The sequence below is a fragment of the Periplaneta americana genome, chromosome 4 (assembly GCF_040183065.1).
Source record: "Periplaneta americana isolate PAMFEO1 chromosome 4, P.americana_PAMFEO1_priV1, whole genome shotgun sequence".
NCBI lineage: Eukaryota > Metazoa > Arthropoda > Insecta > Blattodea > Blattidae > Periplaneta > Periplaneta americana.
The window spans coordinates 90,745,963-90,766,072 of NC_091120.1; the positions used below are offsets into that span (position 1 = coordinate 90,745,963).

Genomic DNA, 20,110 nt, shown 5'->3' on the forward strand with positions numbered 1-20,110 from the left:
CAGGAATTTGAACTGTTTGGAAACACGTACTGTCGGGATATGGGGAGATGGTTAAGACGATTACTTACGTATTTGTTGACATTAACTTCGACGGTCAACATGGACACGGAGCATTTGATTTGTGTTGTGGAATGTTGCCGTACGCAACTGATGATAACAAATACCCTGCGTACGACTTGCCTGCGCAAAACACAGTTCGAAAGAGGTTATGGTAGCACACTGACCGTACAGACCGCCATCTGTTGCTACGACATTCAAGTTATACCGTACACGTTCTCAAGTTCAGATTGAACGCCTTGAATAATAGGCAACTTCTCTGACATATAAGCTGAAACTCGCTTCAAATCGGTGACTCAACAACAGTGACGTCATGACACACTTTGAAATGAACACCCAGTGTGTGTATATATATATATATATATATATATATATATATATATATATATATATATATATATATCAGTTTATTCTAGTTTTCACAAGAGCCTATTCATTCAGAAAACTAAAATACAAGAGAGCATACAAAACAAATAATACAACACAGAAATACCTAAATAATCACATTAAACATTCAAATAAATATAATTCAACTGGAGTTTACAAATTAAAATGCAATAGTTGCCCACATTTTTACATAGGACAGACAGGAAGATCCTTTCACACAAGATATAATGAACATATTAAAGCTATAACCAAACCCTACATCACATCAAATTATGCAGACCACATTATCAACAATAATCATGACTACAATAATATAGAAACAGATACGGAAATTTTACACATCACACCAAAAAGTTCACAATTAAACATCCTAGAACAGTACGAAATATATAAGAATACAATAGTATACCCACAATATATACTTAACACACAATTACAGTTCAATACACACACATTATTCGACGTCATAATACATCGTAACATACAAACAGCCAGTCCCCACCATAGGAACAACACACCCCCACCCCTACCATCGACAAATGCACATCATAGAGTCAAGATCACCAGTGGTTCAAGAGACACTGAAGATGACGTGACATAGTGTTGAAAAGGGCTGTCTGTCGAAGGTATATGCCTTTTTTAACAATTTTACACTTTTTTAACGTAAGACTAAGTAAATTTTATGGTAGAAACGTCTCATCTGATACATTTCGATCAAATTACTGTAGATCAAAATATAAAATATTCACTGAATTAATTATGCAAATTCTTTGGTTTTCAATATCCTTTATTATGCTATAACATCTTTAACTCTGAATTTAATACCACCACAGTATCTGTTGATTTCTTTGCTTTTTATGTAATTACAAAATAGTAAAGAATGTACATTCTCATAAAACAAAACTATTTCACATCTTGGTTACACAACTTTTAACACTGTATCACTTCGGAATATGTATGATAAGACTTTCCTGTGTTAAACTTCAACGTACCTAGTTTACATGTTTCGACCTATTTATGGGTCATATTCAGAACTGGTCGTTGTTGGTCTTGGCGCCTCTTGTTCTGTTTCCTGTGAGGGTACTCTACACTACACTATCAAATGGCTAGTATGGCTAGTATACACTCTACACTATACCACACGAACGCACCCTCACAGGAAACAGAACAAGAGGTGCCAAGACCAACAACGACCAGTTCTGAAGATGACCCATAAATAGGTCGAAACATGTAAACAAGGTACGTTGAAGTTTAACACAGGAAAGTCTTATCACACATATTCCGAAAACTATTTCCTTTAATGATTCCTTTACATATGATGCAAATTCAAAATAACATTGTTACGAATATACATTCTGTAACTCTATATTTAAGTTATTATCTTTAAAGAAATTAAAAATAAATTTGGAAAAGAAATTAAGTTTACAGTACTGTTATGTACTATGACATTATGTGTATGTATTGTTTTAAGTGTTACGAATATACAGTAATATGATCGAAATGTACAGTATCTGATGAGACGTTTCTGTTTACATTCTCCTCCTGCAAGTCTTGCGGAGTAGATGATTGCAGTTAAAATCACCCCCACTGCGGAGCAATGACCTTCAGGAGCACTGATACTCTTTGCAGCATTGCAGCACGTTGTATTTTGTATTCTCAAAACTGTTACACATATCAAAAAACTTAGCTATTTGACAAAATTTGTTCACATTGACTTGATCTATTACCTCTGTAAATTAATTTAATAGGTTTCCTTCCTTCCTGTATTTTATAAGTATGTAAAATCTAAGTCTGTAAATTGAATGTAACGAATTCACTGCTGTACTGTACAAGTTAATAGTTTTAATGGATCTGGAGACAGAAAAAAAAATTTATAATTTATGCAGTAGAAAAGTTTGAGTGTTCTAACAGCTTTCATAGGAATACGAAAGCTAAAATATTATGCATGAAAGGATCACAGGTCATATCACCTTTAAGGACCTTGAATAAAAATAGAGAATCAAGTTCTTGGCATCTGGAATGCAAACTGTGGCATTTTCCTCGTAACTGTTCCTGGAGTCACTGGGCAGAAATCTATAATATGTATACAGTGATACGAATTTATTGTGCAATTCTGCATACTTTCTAATTTAGTGAAGTCAGTTGTAACAGAATTTCAGACTACAATGCTTATTCGAGTTTCGATCTCACTAATGTAAAGTAAATCATTAGAAATGAAGCAGGTGTAGAGAAAGAATAATTACTGACCATATGTGTCCCAACATTCTATTTGCATGATTGTATATAATGTAATCTACAGGCTTGTGAAAATAAAGTTTACTGTAGAAGAATACACCACGGTTTTTTACACAATCTGTTCTGATAATTTAAATATTTTGAGTAATAACTGAATTTAAGAGCAATAGTTCTCCCTCAAAACGGTTATGACATCAGTCTTAGAAACATTAATTTAAGAATACAAAATTTGGGTACCCATGATATACTTTGGTAAAACAACCAATACGTTAAGTAGTTTCTTTAAAAAATAAAACATTAATGTATCTTGTAAAACAAATCATAAACTAAATAACATCATCCCTAATAGATTGAGAGGGAGAAGCGGCCACTTGAACAGCAGAATATACGAACTCAATTGCGAAAATTACGTTAAAAAATATCTTCGGAAGATATATTATAAGACTTTCTTGTGTTAAATTCTATCGTACTGGTTTACATGTTTCGACCTATTAAGGGTCATCCTCAGAACTGGTCGTTGTTGGTTTTGGCGCCTCTTGTTTTGTTTCCTGTGAGGGTGTGTTTGTATGGTGTAGTGTGGAGTCAAAGAGTGTGTGTGTTCTGAAATTGAGTTGTGTGTTGAGAATTTCATATAATACATATTCCGAAGTGATACAGTGTTAAAAGTTGAGTAATCAAGATGTATTAAAAATATATTGGTCACAAGAAAAGACACTTTAAGACGAGATATACGAGCACATAGCAGATTTCCATAACAACTGTAATAAGCAGGCAGTGGATTTTCGGTTTCTATACAGCAACAAGATTTCACGTCCTTTGGTATACAAAGGGAACATAGCAATGACTTCAATGACCCACTGCAACTGATATACACCTAATGTTCAGTATCGGGACCAAAAATCTGCTGTCTGGTAATAAGTCTAAATTTGCAACCCATTTAACAGACAAAGGACGCGAATTACTGTAACTAAAATCAATGATACATTACAAATCCTAAAAACAATTAACAATAGTAAAATTATCAACACAACTACGTATGAAAATGTATTACTGTGTGTATTAAGATAGTTTTGAAAAAATGTGAGATATGTTCTTAGGAGCTTCGGATCAGTATCAAGTGGAAAATAGTCACCGCTAATTAACAAAGTGAATCTATCAGTCATAGGAATCTCAATATTCTCAATCCATACACTTTCGGAATTAATTTAAGGACATGTCTGTGTACTACTCCAGGTATCTGACTGTTGATAGCTGCCACCACTACCACCACGAATCAAATTTACAATGACTGTGGAAAGTCTGCTTCTTACAGCAGTGTCATCCCCTTCTGTAGTTTTAGTTAGATACACTAATGTATCCTATGCACACATACATGGACTTGCCACTCTCCATATATATAGGTCGTATTCTGCATCCTGCAAAGAGTCATACTTCAACTCTTCAACTGACTCACCAAAGACCCAATTGGCTAGTCTTCTAAATTGAGACAACTCATCCTGCCTCAGATTTTTCTGTGTTTTATGGGCTGCGGACCTATATCCCCTCCCCCTCACAAAATGTTTCCCAAACAGAAGTCTTCGAAACAGGAGTTTTGGCTTTAGCTTTCGTACATTACCCTTCTTCTTACATGAGCAAGTTTACTCGATTTCCACTCACACTGCGAAAGGACACTGTTCCTTTTAATGTGCACACTTACACCTTCTGGCATTTCTCCTCTGATCTTGCAATCATGCTTACTGCCTCCCCCAACTTTATGTGGTAGCTATTAGGTTACGTCCATTTTCGGCTTTCCTCTTCAAAATTTTCTGGAGTTCCTTCAGTGGAACAGCAAAACTCGGAGACACGTGGCCAACAGACTTGGAGCTCACATATTCAGTTTTTCTCATCCCTAACTCCCTTGCAAGGACGCGTTTTCGCGTACCTTTTAACTTCTCGCCTCCCATTTCCCCAATCATTCATTTATCCCTCATGTTCATGCAGTCAAGATGGAATCTAAAGTCATAAGGCCCCACGCGCTTCAAACATTTCTGCTAGCCAACCAACATAAATTTCCTTACTTGGCAAGTTGGAATACACAGACACTGTAATCAACGGAGCTATGCAAAAACACATCTGCTACCATGACGGCGATGACAACAACATTCCTTGGATACTTCATCAGACATATGGAACTTGGAACTGCCATAACAACAAGTTTCTTCTAAAAAATGGGTATTATGTAGACAAGGAACAAATGTGCACTCTCTAGGTGGAATATTAATAGATGACTGTATATTCAACATACCTTAAATTAATACATTAAACCTAATCAAGTACCATAAATGAATTAGTTCATTGTTAAAAAGCACTAAGTAAATTTCTTCCAGTATTGCGATAATCAAAGAAAACTGTTCCACTAGCTTAAATAATTTTAAAATTTTGTTTCTGTTGTGTTTACATATTTACTCACAATGACAATACTATGCCAGAAAGTATAATTGTTTTTTTTTTCATCCTCTATTAAATCCAGAAAAAAAACTTAAGAAATCCAACAAAATGTCAATTTCGTCGAGAACTGACTTAGTGTACCTTTTAACTATGACTGATTCAATTGGGCGAAAAGTTATTCATGTTAATGTATTAAAATAATTTTTTTTTATAATATACAGTTACCTGAGTCATCCACTATAACGCAATGTTAATGTGGAAATGTCTCCTGTGCAGAGGGGCTTGGTATGTGTCACTTGTCTTTCCTTTATTCTGTGTTGGCTGTATCACTATCACACAATCGAATGCTAAATTATTGGCAACTGTCTTGTGTTAGTGGAATATCCCCATAATAGTGACTTACAATGTATCAGTTGAAGCAAACTTGAAGGAAATTTTCTTTAAATCTACTTTAATTTTCAATTCATACTACCAGCCTTCTTTTTTATGAATTCTATGAAACATTCTAATACCTCATTTGCAGTGTTGTGTGTCCCGACAATGCGAATGAAGACAACAGGTCTTGGTTCGAACTTCAGCGTCTGCCATGATCTACAGTTTTCACGAGTTTTATCAGCCACCAGTTCCCAATCCCACATGTTGACAGATACTTCTACAAAATAACTGTAACTTCGATCATCACAATCCCACAGCAGCAATCTGAAAAGATGCCAATAATTAAAGTCGAAGTCTAAGCAATAATATAAATATTCTAACATAACCTTTATTTACAGAAATGTTATTTACCTAAGTTTATACACAACTAGAAAGGTATTGATAGTTCAGCGGCTTCAAGGCATCACCATGGTTAAGGCTGGTCCAGAATAAACCGGGAACGAAAATCAGAACAAGAACGGGAAGCAGAGGACGTAAACGTAAAGATTTTTTATTCACAATGAACTGAGAATGGAAACAGCTATGCATATTGATATGTATGTCAATATTACTCATTTTGATGTTATTTTTGTGTGACTGACCAACGGCGTTCTCTCATGAGTACAAGCAAGTCAACATGAACACAGGTTAACCAACTTCAAAATTTATGGCATGGAATATTTAACAAGTACTGTACATTCACATAGTAGTCTGGTCACATATAAATGATTCATGAGGAGTCTGCCATTTACGGAGCTTTATTTCTGAAGACATTCTGAGCAAAAAAATGTCATATAAACATGGGTCCTATCCTCAATATTTTCGAGTAACACTAATATGAAGTTGTCTATAAAATACCTTTTTTCTTCAGTTTTAAGGGTAAAATAATATTACAGATAGAGAATAAACTATTCAGAAGTATCATTTCTTTAATTGGCTAAAAATGTGTTGTGAATTTCTTAGTTGCTTTGTACACATTCCTTTTCTTTCTTTTTTTTTTTTTTTTTATTTATTTTTTTTTTTTTTAGTTTTTAATTAACAACTACATTATTCTTACGCATTTATCACAACAATTGTTACAAATCATACGACTTCTAGGAACTTGATTCTTTACAGTTCAATTTTGCATCCTAATGTACAGTCTTAAAGAAGTTACGAGTGGCGTGATTTGTAACATTGTTGTAATAAGTGCGTAAAAAAATGTATTTTAAAAAATCTGTACAAAGCAACTACGGAATTCACAACACATTTTTAGCTTCAGAATACTAGCCAATTAAAGAAATGATACTTCTGAATAGTTCATTTTCTATCTGTAATATTATTTTACCTTTAAAACTAGAGAAAAAAAGGTATTTTATGAACAACTACAAATTAGTGTAACTCTGAATATATTGAGAATAGGATCCATGTTTATATTACATTTTTTGCTCAGAATGTCTTCAGAAATATGCTCCGTAAGTGATGGTAACTCCTCGTGAATCACCCTGTATATTGAAAGTGATTCTACTGAATTTCTGGGTTAGTTACAAGCAATAGATGAAGAAGAAATTATGTCACGCCCACCTTGCTACAAAATACACGAAGACCAAATGGCTTTTTTATGACAATAGAATGAATGTAATAGGCTGTGATCGAAAATGAGAACAACAAAGTTAAAAGTTCGCCATCCTTCATGTTCCTATTCTAGGGCCCCAGTAAGTTTCTTGTTAATTGTGAATGCTCACATTTAAATATATGTATTTTAACTAGTGTTGTGGGATTTAATCGATTAATCGATCAATTTGTTGTAAGATTAATCGATCAAAAACATTTAATCGAATAATCGAGTAGATTAAAATTAATCGGTTGTAGTTGATATTAATTATTATTTTGTTAATACAAATTCATACTAAAAATTCCGACAATATTTCTCTCGGAAATTTCTTACTTGAAAGCACAAGAGTACTGTTATTTTCTAACTGTAAAACAGATAGAGTAGGGAAAATCTCTGCACAAACACTTCAGAAAGAGATGGAAATATGAGAACAGTGAGCTAGTCTACCTCTATTGAAAGTTGAAACACAATGTGAAACCCTTATTAAGTTTTATGATTTTCCAAGAAAACTTCCACCTTGTCAGCTCATCTTCCTAGCATATGAAATACATACTTTTCTGGGATTCGTCCCCCTCATCCCTTTTAAAATAGTCATGTCTACACTGTATGCAAGTGACAGCGTAACTACCTCCTTCCCTTCCTAAAATCTGGTAATTCGATTACAATAGTCTTCTGTTTCGACTGCTGTACTTTTGCAGTTGCAGTTTCTGTACTGAGTTTGTATATGAAGGTTGTATGTTTAGTTTGATAAAGAAATAAAATCAGTTTTCTGCGGTTTGTGAAAGTGTAAACTCCATTATGTCATATGAGAATTTGAGAGGTAAACTCGGTGAAACAATTGGATTTAAACTGAACGATCGTGAAGAAGTGCTTGACAGAAAAAAAGTTTTTTCGTGTTTAGTGATGCAGGAAACATTGTAACTAAATGTAGAGCGGCACTTATATCAGAGCATGTAATGCACTCACATGTTTAAAATCATGGATGAAGCAGTATTAACTAGGTGAGTCTTATACTTTTTGTTATTTATGTTTGTCTCAAAAATTCCCGGAGATATTAACACAATAAATTACAAGCCTCATAATAAATATGTTAGTAATTAAAATAGTTGTTTTGTAATATAACGATACAATATATACAGATATACAACATTAATTTAATACTTTTACTTATCACCAAACACAAGTTAAATTTAACAATAATTGTGTATTACAGTATATTAAAACATTTTTTCAACTCGATCAAAACTCGATTAATCGATTAAATTCAAATAGTTAATCGATTAAATATTTTGATCGATCAACAGCACTAATTTTAACAATTTTTCCATTCCCAGTTTATCGTGGACCAGCCTTTAACAACTCCAATCAGCCAAACTGAGTCCATGGCGACAAGTCGGCATTGCCGACTGTTTCACAGTGGACACGCAGTAGCAGTAGTTTTGTTCACAAAAGTATAATCTTCGTTACTGTGTTACAGAAAATATTGGTGTTCTGCCGTGGCTATTGTTTTCGTAGTTATTCCTCCCACATTTGTATTTATATTACCGACTACATTAAAAAAAGATGCGAATTTCGCTATGAGATGTGGAATCTTCCAAGGCAGTGTTTCTTCTCTACTCACTATCATAAATAATTTAGGTTTTATATTCATATATACCCTATATATATATATATATATATATATATATATATATATATATATATATATATACTATATATATAATAAAATAATAATAATAATAATAATAATAATAATAATAATAATAATAATAATAATCTATGGCCGCAATATATTAATGGAGAGAACTGACACTATCTTTGATGTTTCTCATCAATCCTCATGTTCTGTAAAACAAACTTTTACTTAAGTATATCTTGGAAAGTTAACATATTGCTTGTGTGAATTTTTAAAATAACGCTCCATATTTTTAATAACGTAATTTCTTGTAACGATATGATTGCAAAAGGATTAATTTATTATCCACTTTGTAGGATGGCCAGAAATAGGATCACTATCATCTTTCGCCCTATTTAAGTCACTGGGGATAAAATAAAATAGGATAATTGATCCGCGTCATTATTACTGATACTAATATCAGAAATGCCTCACTCAGATAAACCACTTGCCCCACTATTTTCTGTATTGTTCCCCACATTATGATACTCAGATTTATCACTCAATAAAAGAATTGTATTCCAATGGATACCATCGCATTGTGGAATCCTGGGAAACGAGAATGCGGATGCTTTAGCAAAGAAGGGCACCACTGCTACTTACAGACCTGTTACTAAATCTACATATTACTCTGTGAAAAGATTTATTAAATCTACATACTTAGATTTCAACAAACAAAATTTGATAACAAATCACAAGGGAAAAAATGGAACACTCTGCATCATAATCCACAGTTAATTCCCGATTTACCACGAAAATCATCTGTAGCTGCATTTAGATTGGCAACAGGCCATGACTGTTTCGCCAAACACCTGCATAGAATTGGAATATATCAGTCCCCTAACTGCCCATCGCGCAACTCAAACCAAGAAATGGATTCGGAACACCTGAAAATCTGTGCTTCAGTGGCTGACCATGATAATATCTTTGAAAAATATTGGAGTGCAAGAGGTCAAATAACTTTATTGTCAAACGCCTGGCATTAGAAAACAACAACAAGAATAACAACTTTCATTTATTTGGAAGTATGTTTTGAAACAGTTTTTCTACACCAAATTTGTCGAAATTTTCTCGGATGTTATTACTGTATGCTAAAATGTATATAATGATTGACTGAAATAATAAAATACATATTTTTTTTAACTGAAACTTTTGCACTATTTATTCATTTTACAATTAGTGGGCTGTCTGGAATTTTTCAGAAACACACTGGTTTGAAAATCATTCCTTAAATTATATTTTACCTTATGGAGCCAATCATATATGGCTGTCCTAGTTGAACTAAAATGGCTCCACTGCCCAGCTGATGACATGTGTATCCTGAATCCCAATCATAATTCTTTGTATCTCCATTCAGTAAAGCATTTCGACTGCGACTTACACCTTCAATTACAGATGCACTCTTATCAATGGTGGCCACATTTTCTTTTGGTACTGAAACATTCACAATTTACTGTTAAAAACAGTTACACATTTTACAGCTCAAGATATAGAAAATAAATTAAGTACATAGTGATTTGTTTTTATTTTATATAGAATTTTATTATGGTACCAACATTAATTTATCAGTATGTAAGAAATGTTAGTGTATACTTACCAATTAGACCATTTTGCAGTTCAATATTATTGTGTGTGAACATAGCCTCAAAAGAGACAACATGAAACACTTTGTTCACAGTATTGTTTGTGCCTACAATGCGAATATATCGAACAACACGAGGTTCAAAATATAAGTACTGCCAGGAACGACAAAAGAAACGAGTATGCTCTATCACACGAACCCAATCCTTTTGGTCCATGGAAACTTCGATGTAATATGAATAGGACCTACAACAAAAATTAAAATCAAACATTGGCATTTTTTCCATTTATGTACAATTACACCTCTGCTATTTTACATATTAATATTATGTAAAGTAACTATTAAAAATTCTGTTGTGATATTTAAATTATCATACATTTTATAGTAGATATGGGCATTTGAAGAGATGTGTCGTACTGCTCTGATTGTGGCAACACACATCACCTGTTAACGTCATAAGCAGTGGTGAATCACATGAAGTAATTGAAATGGGGCAAAAAGATATTCAACATTAAGGAGTGTCATTTTTATGAAAAACGACAATGAAAAAAAATAGATTTCTAAAATAATAGATTTTAAAAATAGCTAAAACATAACTGTGTTCCTAACTTAAATTATTACTATAAAAGCCTTATAATAATGAAATAAACATGTAAAATTTCAGAACGGTTAAAATTTAATATCATATTTATTCTTCTTTATCACTTAAATTGACAAGCTTTTCAAAATTTGGAGTATGTCTGATATTGCAATTTTGAGTTAGTGGAAGAATTCAAGGTACAGTCAAAAAAGGGCAAGTCAGGTTTTTTTTTGAGAAAATGAGTTATTGACGATTTCATACTTTTCTAATGTTAAACACACACCTTCATCTCAAACAGCAGAAATAACTAAAATGCTCTCTCAATTAACATCACTCAATAAAAGAATTGTATTCCAATGGATACCATCCCATTGTGGAATCCTGGGAAATGAGAATGCGGATGCTTTAGCAAAGAAGGGCACCACTGCTACTTACAGACCTGTTACTAAATCTACGTATTACTCTGTGAAAAGATTTATTAAATCCACATACTTAGACTTCAACAAACAAAATTTAATAACACAATCCCAAGGGAAAAAATGGAACTCTCTGCACCAAAATCCACAGTTAATTCCCGATTTACCACGAAAATCATCTGTAGCTGCATTTAGATTGGCAACAGGCCATGATTGTTTGGCCAAACACATGCATAGAATTGGAATATATCAGTCCCCTAACTGTCCATTGTGCAACTCAAACCAAGAAATGGATTCGGAACATCTCAAAATCTGTGCTTCAGTGGCTGGTCATGATAATATCTTTGAAAAATATCTTTGAGTGCAAGAGGTCAAATGACAAATGACTTCATTGTCAAATGCCTGGCATTAGAAAACAACAACTTTTCTAATGTTCACTCATCAGCTAGTACAAAAAGCACAACAGTCCCACGGTCCATTTTTAAGATATCAATACTTCCGACTTATGATGCAGCAGTGAAGCATATTTCTCTGTTTGAAGCATAACGAATTATTATGCTTTGCCAAAGGTATGATGTTCAGTGTGTACAGTACTGATGCAGCCACCAGTTGTATTGTGAACTCATTCTGTGTGCAGCTATTGAGAGTAACAGTTCATTGTGTTATGTGTATGTTCTGTTTTTTCTAAAGTTTGTCTTGTATTTGGCAATCATCAAGTGAAGTATGACTTTTACAGAGAGTATTTTATGGTACATTTTAACAGGACATTTGGGTTCATGTGCTCTGACACATGTGCAAAGTGCGATGCATTAACTACCAGCATGAATAATGAAACTGACACTGTATTCCTTAAAAACCTTAAGTGCACGATTTGCACCTGCGAAAGACAGAAACTTTTTCGAATATTCTTATGGAATTCAAAGAAAAGACAATAACCTCTGCAACACACATAATGATATCATTTGATTTTCAACAAAATCTTCACCTACCCAAGCTGACAGTCGGTGCTGTTTTTTATTCCAGGTGGCTTTGGCTGTATAACATGAGTATACAATATACATTATGCAAAAAATCAGGCAGCAACAATGTATGTCTTCACCGAGAATGAGGCACAAAGGTCCAAATGAGGTGGTTACATGCGTGGATCATTACATTAGAAACTATGTGTATACAAATATAAAGACTATTGATATATTCACTTTAACTGTGCAGCTCAGCTCTGAGTCACCTTTTTGTTAGTCTCATCGAGTATGGACGATTTAAAGAAATCTGTCACATATTCCCTGAGCCAAGTCATTCATACCTCTCTTCCAACCAGGATTTCACAGTTACAGAAAAAGAAGCACGTCATCATGAAGTGGTATACAACATATGTGGTTAGATAGATGTAATATGCTCAGCATCACACACCTCTGAAGTCGTCCATATGACTCACTAGGATTTCAAAGACTAAGTAGTCACTTTACAGGAAGGTCTCAAGATCAACAAGAGATCAAAATTTACAATTTCCAAATACTAAAGCTTCACTATTCACAAGGATATCCTGGACACGTGGCTACATGTTAAAACATGGGAATAGGTCAACTTTGCTGAACAAAATCATTCAATTGAAACAGCAAATGAGTTCATCATTAGAAATGAAATTTGCAGGCAGACATTTGTTATGAAAACGTAATTCGCAAAAGGACTATTCTTCTGTAGTACATGTTAAGATTTTATTAATCCTCATGAAAAATGGTAGTGTTGTTAATAATGAAATAATTATTGATTAAACAGGCTATAAACAAAGCGTTTATGTTTACCAATTAACAATGTTGTTTGTTGTAATGAAGGACTTTTAACAGTTTCAACATAAATTATATTGAACTTAAATGTGGTTTTCCTTTTCTGAGTGAGCACCCCCAAAAAATTTTACAAGTTGGTGCCTAAGGGCCTGATTGATTATAAATAAAATAGATATCTCAAAACATTCTTTATTTTTCCAGACTTATAATTTTGTAATTTTCACCTTAATTGTTTCCTTAATTTCTTTAATGCTTATGAAAGTTTATATTAACTTACTTGTTACTTCAATAACAATTTCACTAGCTATTACCTTGGTTTGAGAAGGATGTGTGTTGTAAATCCTTTTATGCTGAAATATATAATTGGGTCTTCTGACAAATTAGCCTTTGTAATACTAAACACATCTATGTCTTCTTTGTGTAGGATCTTATTGAATTCTGTTCTCTTGTCATAACTGAAGACTCTACAGTTCCATTGTAAAATCTTGAGTTCATCTTGTTTTCCTCCCTCGGCAGATGGAACCAAGAGATCCAAACAGAGGACTTCTACTCTGGAAATTTTTGCTTTGGGAATCATTTATCATGATGAGCAAATTGTAAACAGTGTTTAAAATGAACACCATGTTTTTATGACTTGGCAATTACATTATTCATTGTCAATCCCCAAAATGCCTAGAGGATCATACCTTTCACTGGTCAACAAATTCATTGAACCTAGCTGGGAAGACTACTGAAGCAAATCCATCAATCATATCTCTCATTAATCACACTGAAAACGTTCCTCTTTGCTATGACAGGCCAGTGACGGGTTCAATAATGGAAATTTTTAAAATTTTAAATACTGCATTTTCTCAGTACTGATTGCACAGTTATACCATTGTAACAACAGGTTGCACAATATGTATGGACAATAGAATTTTGGTAGGAGAGACTATAGAATACATGTCACTACACCTAGCAACATTAATAATAATAATAATAATAATAATAATAATAATAATAAGCTGAGCAAGATGGCTCAGTGATAATGCACTAGATTCGCATTCTGGAGATCCCGGTTCGATCTCGGCCAGATTGGTTAAGGTTTTTCCCGTGGTTTTCCTACACTGACTTAACAAGACGAATGCCGAATAAGATTCCAATTACCATGAAATAATAGACATAGTGCAACAACAACAACAAGCATTCTTAACAGTAAGCTACCAGATAATCACAGTCATGATATCATCTAGGAGTTAAAGTGACTATAAATAAATAACACCAAGATTATGATGATGATAATGATGATGATGATAAAAGTTGAAAAGTGCAATTTTTTCTTCTCAATATCATTGCTAAGAACAAAAGTAAAGTTAGTTACAGAGATTTCCCTCAATATTAACTTATAAACAGCTTTCTGGAAAAACACAACTTTAATACTGGCATTAAACACATTTCTCTTACCTCAAGTCCCTATCCCATAACAACATTTTGATGTGATTAATGATGGCTTGTGTTCCTAACTTGATCAGAATACCATGGTCACCAGATTCGTTTATAGCATGTCTGGTGTATCCCCTTTCCATGTCATAGTTATGACTGTCTCCATCCAGCAAAGCTGATCTCATCTCCCCTTGCAAAACTTGAGTCCCATGTTTTGGATGTGCTACATTCTCATCTGGCACTGAAACATTACAGTTCATTTAAATAAACTGCTCGATTGCAGTTGCAAAATACTGTTAAATTATATTCTACAATATACTGAAGTTCAACTGGAAGTTCTATGGAAGTAATTCTTACAATAAATAAAGCATTCATTAAGATAATATACGGTTGTAATCACAGAATATCCATTTTATATTTGATGACCAAGTGTTAAAACTTACTGCTGTTACGACTTAGATTAGATTCCAAGTCTGACTCCATATCGGGGTTTGCCAATTAACACAGAATAGTGCACAATGATTTTTACAATTAACATTGAAAAAAAAAAAAAAAAAGAATATGGTTTTGATATAAAAGGAAAATAACTTGTTACCATATAAATGATTCCTAAATATCATGACTGAGTCACTTATTCACCCAATCTTTCTAATATTTCATTAACAAGGGAAATAACTGAATTCTAACATTCCATTCTGAATGGAAACTCGTTTACGACATATATCTGTGATACTCAAAATTACAGTGACAGTAATTTTCATGCAAAACTCTGCATTTGTTCACTAGCGTCATATAGCTGCAATATTTATTTATTCTAATGACAGGTACATAGAAAACTTATCTTTGACCTAATCACAACCTCAAGATTAAAACAATAAAACTGCTATAACTTAAAATTAAACCTGAAAAAGTAACTAAACAAAATCCTTAAAGAATTAAGAACTAAGCAGAGGCATGAGGCTTCTTGCTTCCCAGTACCTGCCACATTCTGTCAGTGATTTTAGAGCTGGACAGCATTGGAGATGATCCCTATTCATCGCTTCTTGAAGGTCGCAAAGAGTACAGGGTTGGATTTGGATAAATACTGAAGCAGTGAAGATGTTGCATCAAGCAATCGTGTCCAGTTGCAAGGCGGAAATACATTATTCATGAAAAGTAATATAGTATTACTCCATTATATAATTACTGCACTGTACGTCAAAGACATTTACAATATGTACTGTACTTAATTCTTTCGAAAAAAAGTCATTTATAGTTGCTTGCCGTGTGCATATTCTCCAAGTCCTGATGTTTACCACACTTCACTTTCCTGCACTTACATCCTCCAGACATCACAGCTGCAGTGATTGAGTTGCTATTTTTTGTTATCGTCCTTAATATCGATGATCGGATTTCTAATGAATCAGAGAGTTGTTTCTGATTAAGAGTACTGTTTTCATCGTACTTTCGTAAGATTGCCAATTTTTCCAACACAGAAAGTACTTTTTGTTTAACATTCATTATAATCACACTCACAGACACTTCAATACACTAAAGGACAACAAACTGACCAGCAACAATTTCCAGAATTTTATTATGGCCAAGTGAGGAATGGTGTTTGAGAGAGAGGGTTAGCAAGAGGGTGGGCTATTGTAACTGTATGTAGGCTTTAAGCACGCAAGTAAAGAGCCGAATAAGAGAGCGTAACAAGAGGTGGGTATTGTACAGTATGAACACAGTCTAGTATATACAGTCGCGAAGCTCAATACGTAGTAAATATGCAAACATTAGATAGTTGCTCACCACTAGGATAGCTAATATCGCCTCTTTTCAGGCAATGCAAAATAGAACCGCCACAGTCTATTGTTTCTAGCACCCTCAAAACTCAAGCTTCGTGACTGTATATAGTAGACTGTGGTATGAAGGTATAAGTGCGCAGACAAAGGGTTGAATACCAGTAATTTTCAGGTTTATGGCACCAGTGAGTTCAATGGCCAAAATGTTTCATTGCTGTTACAGTACATTGCTGAAAATTACATCAAAAATATTCCACAAAAATAGCGTATTATGCGGGACTTTAGCGCAACAAACAGGATATTTTATAAAGGCATTATATATGAAATGTGCAGGGACCAGACCAAAAAAGCATTACACGGAATAGCATAATAAGCAGGCACGTCTTATCGAGGTTTTACTGTATCATTATTCACTGTCATATTATTGTAATTAGTACTGTAATAGGTAAAGCTATCGTATTCAACTAGAGTCTTGCTGGGAGAAAGTGATCTGCTGGCCTTAACTCTGCTGGATTAAATAAAAAATAATTATTGAATCATTATTACCAGATGCAGATTTTGGGTCTCGACACTGAACACAAGTGTACAGTATAATTATTTAGTCCTGACAGTCGCCGACAATGTGCATCTGGGTCAGACGAGTCCATTAAGTTATGCCAAGGGGTATTCGTGTTAGTCAGTCGCTTGCATTCAGAGTGATCGGATGTCACACATGAGATAGAACGGTGTGTTTCCAGTACAGTTAAGCTGTACTGCATTTCTTTACTGACCGCTCGCTCCTATCTCTAATCCGAAGTTCTCCCCACTACTCCTATTATTCCCCTCTTTCGCGTCGCCGAGCTGTCAAGTCTAAATAATCGGTCTGTACAGTATGCTCCTTCCGTAAGCTAAGGAACGTGATGTCTTGTCACTGTATAGGAACCGAAAATCTGATGTCTGATTATTACTCAGTACCAGTAGTATTTTTGATTTTGATTGTTTTTACAGGCAAGAACTGAACTAAGGCAGTAACGCGAATTACGATGAACAAGGGTGAAAAGTAATAACCATAGTAGTGATTAGAACCTTATAAAAAAAATGTTAAAAATATGGTGCATACAATTTTTGTCTTCACAAATACTCACTGAGACACCCCCTGTAATTAAGCTCCGAGTCCCTTGCTTGCGTCCTGGCTTGTATGGCATCTAGAATTGTATCAGGACTAACTAAGCCAGCAGGCCTCACAACACTCAACAGCTCTGATAGTGACATGAGGGGGAGTCGAACAACACTTAAAATGTCATTTGCATCTTCATCAGGATTGGCTTGTACCCATTCACACACTGCACGGAAAATTTCCACTTCAGGTGCATAGAAAGAATCACGAAGAATTAACTCCTTAAGGGCACTCTGAAAAATAAGAACGCAATTTCAAAGACTTTGTCATTGTATTTAATAAATTATACATATGATATATAAAATTCTTTATTCTGTCGATATTAATTCATTTTGGAACCAAACATCCTCATACCTTCAAGTAACTTCTGATTATTCCTGGAAGTGAAAACAAGAGTACCAATTTTATATAAAAGTATAATAATATAGAATGATGTTTTCTATTCTAAAATATTTTAGAAGCTACGTTAATAAATCAGATCACACAAATGATAAAATGCATTTCTTGAAGGTTTATTTAGACTAAAATTTTGTATCTGCCATTATCGTTTCCCTATGCAAATTACAAGAGAAAATGTGAATAACTGTTGTAGCAATAATCTATTTAGATAACTATTCTTATTAATAACATTTACTCTTCACTAATAATTTCTCTGAATCTCTCGACACGACTAAATAAACATAATTGTTTCTATTGTTTTTAACTATTTCTGAATAAAGGTGCACATATACTCACCGGCACAAAAAGCAAAATACTTCAATTTTTTATGTAAGATATTCATACAAATGGCTGTATGTTTGCAAGTAGAAAACAGTTGCACCACTGATTGTTAATTAAACAAAATGTCGATACGGTATATTACGGTTATCAATAGCATTAACTCAGATCTTATAGTATCATACATTTATTTGCTGTATACTGTAATTAAATGATAACTATACACATTTAATGTTTTCATATTCCTTATAAATAAATAAATATATACGATACGCATAATACTGTATGTTCCAAAATTATATATGGATTAAGTTGATATTAAAACTGTCCTTACAGCAGAGAGCTGCAGGAAAGTCTCATGATGAATTATGTCCAATGCATATCGATCCATGAAGGAACAGCAGACTCTGGTAAGAAACTGAAGTTGATACAGACGAGCAGCATCAAAAATTATACAGACATTCCGAATTTGAAGAATTTCTCGCAAATAATCTGAGATGGAAGCTTCTAAATCCACAAATCCATACTGATGAGCCAGACCCAAAATGTCCAAGATAACATCTTCCTGTTGAAGAGAAAAAATAAACAATAATTTTGAAGGTACCTTAGGTTTTAAGAGGTTTCACAAAAAAAATATATATACACACACACGCACAAAGCAATAAAACCTACAAATAGCAAAGTACTCTACTAGATTTTAACACAATTATACAATTTTTTATTACTGTGATTACTTAATATGAAGCCTTTTATGAAGATGACAACTTGTTGAATCTTCATATAGCGCAAGTGTCAATTCTGTAGTTTTATATAATATATACTGGTCTCATGTAAAGAAGTTGTATAAATTCCCTTACAGCACAAATTCATTACATTTATATTTAAATCTTGACTTACTTCAGATAGCTGACAGTTTCACATCAAAAGGCACGAAAACTCAATACCTAATCTATTACAACTACCAATGTAGTTTTAAAGGACTTCTGATTTTAAATTTATACTTGCTGATCAGTAGTTTATCAGTAAATGATTTTGTTGTGTACATAACAGCTTACTTTCTGAGACTCTTTGCAGATAGAAGTAAATTAAAATATTCAATATTTGATGTTATTCAATTTTGTGAGCTATATGAAAATTATACAATGCACTCCATAATTCACATCACCTCAATGCTAGATGTTGTGATGGGTTCTACGCTATTGTCTTTAATCTATTTCTATTTTAAGGCATGGTAGCTTTCACTATTATTGTAGGTAAAAATCTGGAATAGATATAACGTGACTTGAACCACTGAATATAGCAACATATACTGCAAAATATTTCGAACTCAGTTTCACTCTTCTCCCACATCTTTCTTTTTTTTCTTGCCTCTCTTTTCTGTATTCCATCTTGTCTTACGTCTCTTAATCATTATATTCTACATCGCACACAATCTTACTACTACATTTTAAAAGTACTTACTATTGGCAGTGACAGATTCGAACCAGTGACACTGTCCACACTCCAAAGAATTTCTCCATGCCTTTAACCACAGAGCTATGCAAGCAGTTGAAGGAATGATATGCACATACTGTCTATGAAATATCTTACATTATGTTACAGCTGATGTAACAGGTTACAATGATATACCATTATTGATAAAAACAGAAAAAGAATTATAGGGGGAGAACAGCAATTACAACTGAAGCACCCAGCATTAAACACAAGACACTTACCTACAGCAATTGCAGTTCTTACAGGTAGATGACCAACCATACCTCATTTTGAGGGGCAGTCCTGCAATTCGAGATATTTCAAAACTTCTCATGTGGGAGAGCTTCTATTTCACTTTTTCTGTCTAGCATTATTCCCGCATTTTTATGAGCATTGCCTACATTTCAATTTCAGAT

General features: G+C 33.6%; 1 protein-coding gene across 2 annotated transcripts in view; it reads right to left on the reverse strand.

The window, feature by feature from the left end:
- The window catches only part of BTBD9 (BTB (POZ) domain containing 9), a 51,934-nt gene that overhangs the window by 21,718 nt on the left and 10,106 nt on the right, over positions 1-20,110 (reverse strand). For both annotated transcript variants that reach the window (XM_069823721.1, XM_069823720.1), the window contains 6 exons: positions 18,556-18,786; positions 17,473-17,737; positions 14,595-14,814; positions 10,387-10,616; positions 10,034-10,223; positions 5,619-5,805 (listed from right to left, as the gene is read on the reverse strand). In XM_069823721.1, the coding sequence (XP_069679822.1) occupies positions 5,619-5,805; positions 10,034-10,223; positions 10,387-10,616; positions 14,595-14,814; positions 17,473-17,737; positions 18,556-18,786 (1,323 nt within the window). The remainder of the gene's footprint in view (positions 1-5,618; positions 5,806-10,033; positions 10,224-10,386; positions 10,617-14,594; positions 14,815-17,472; positions 17,738-18,555; positions 18,787-20,110) is intronic.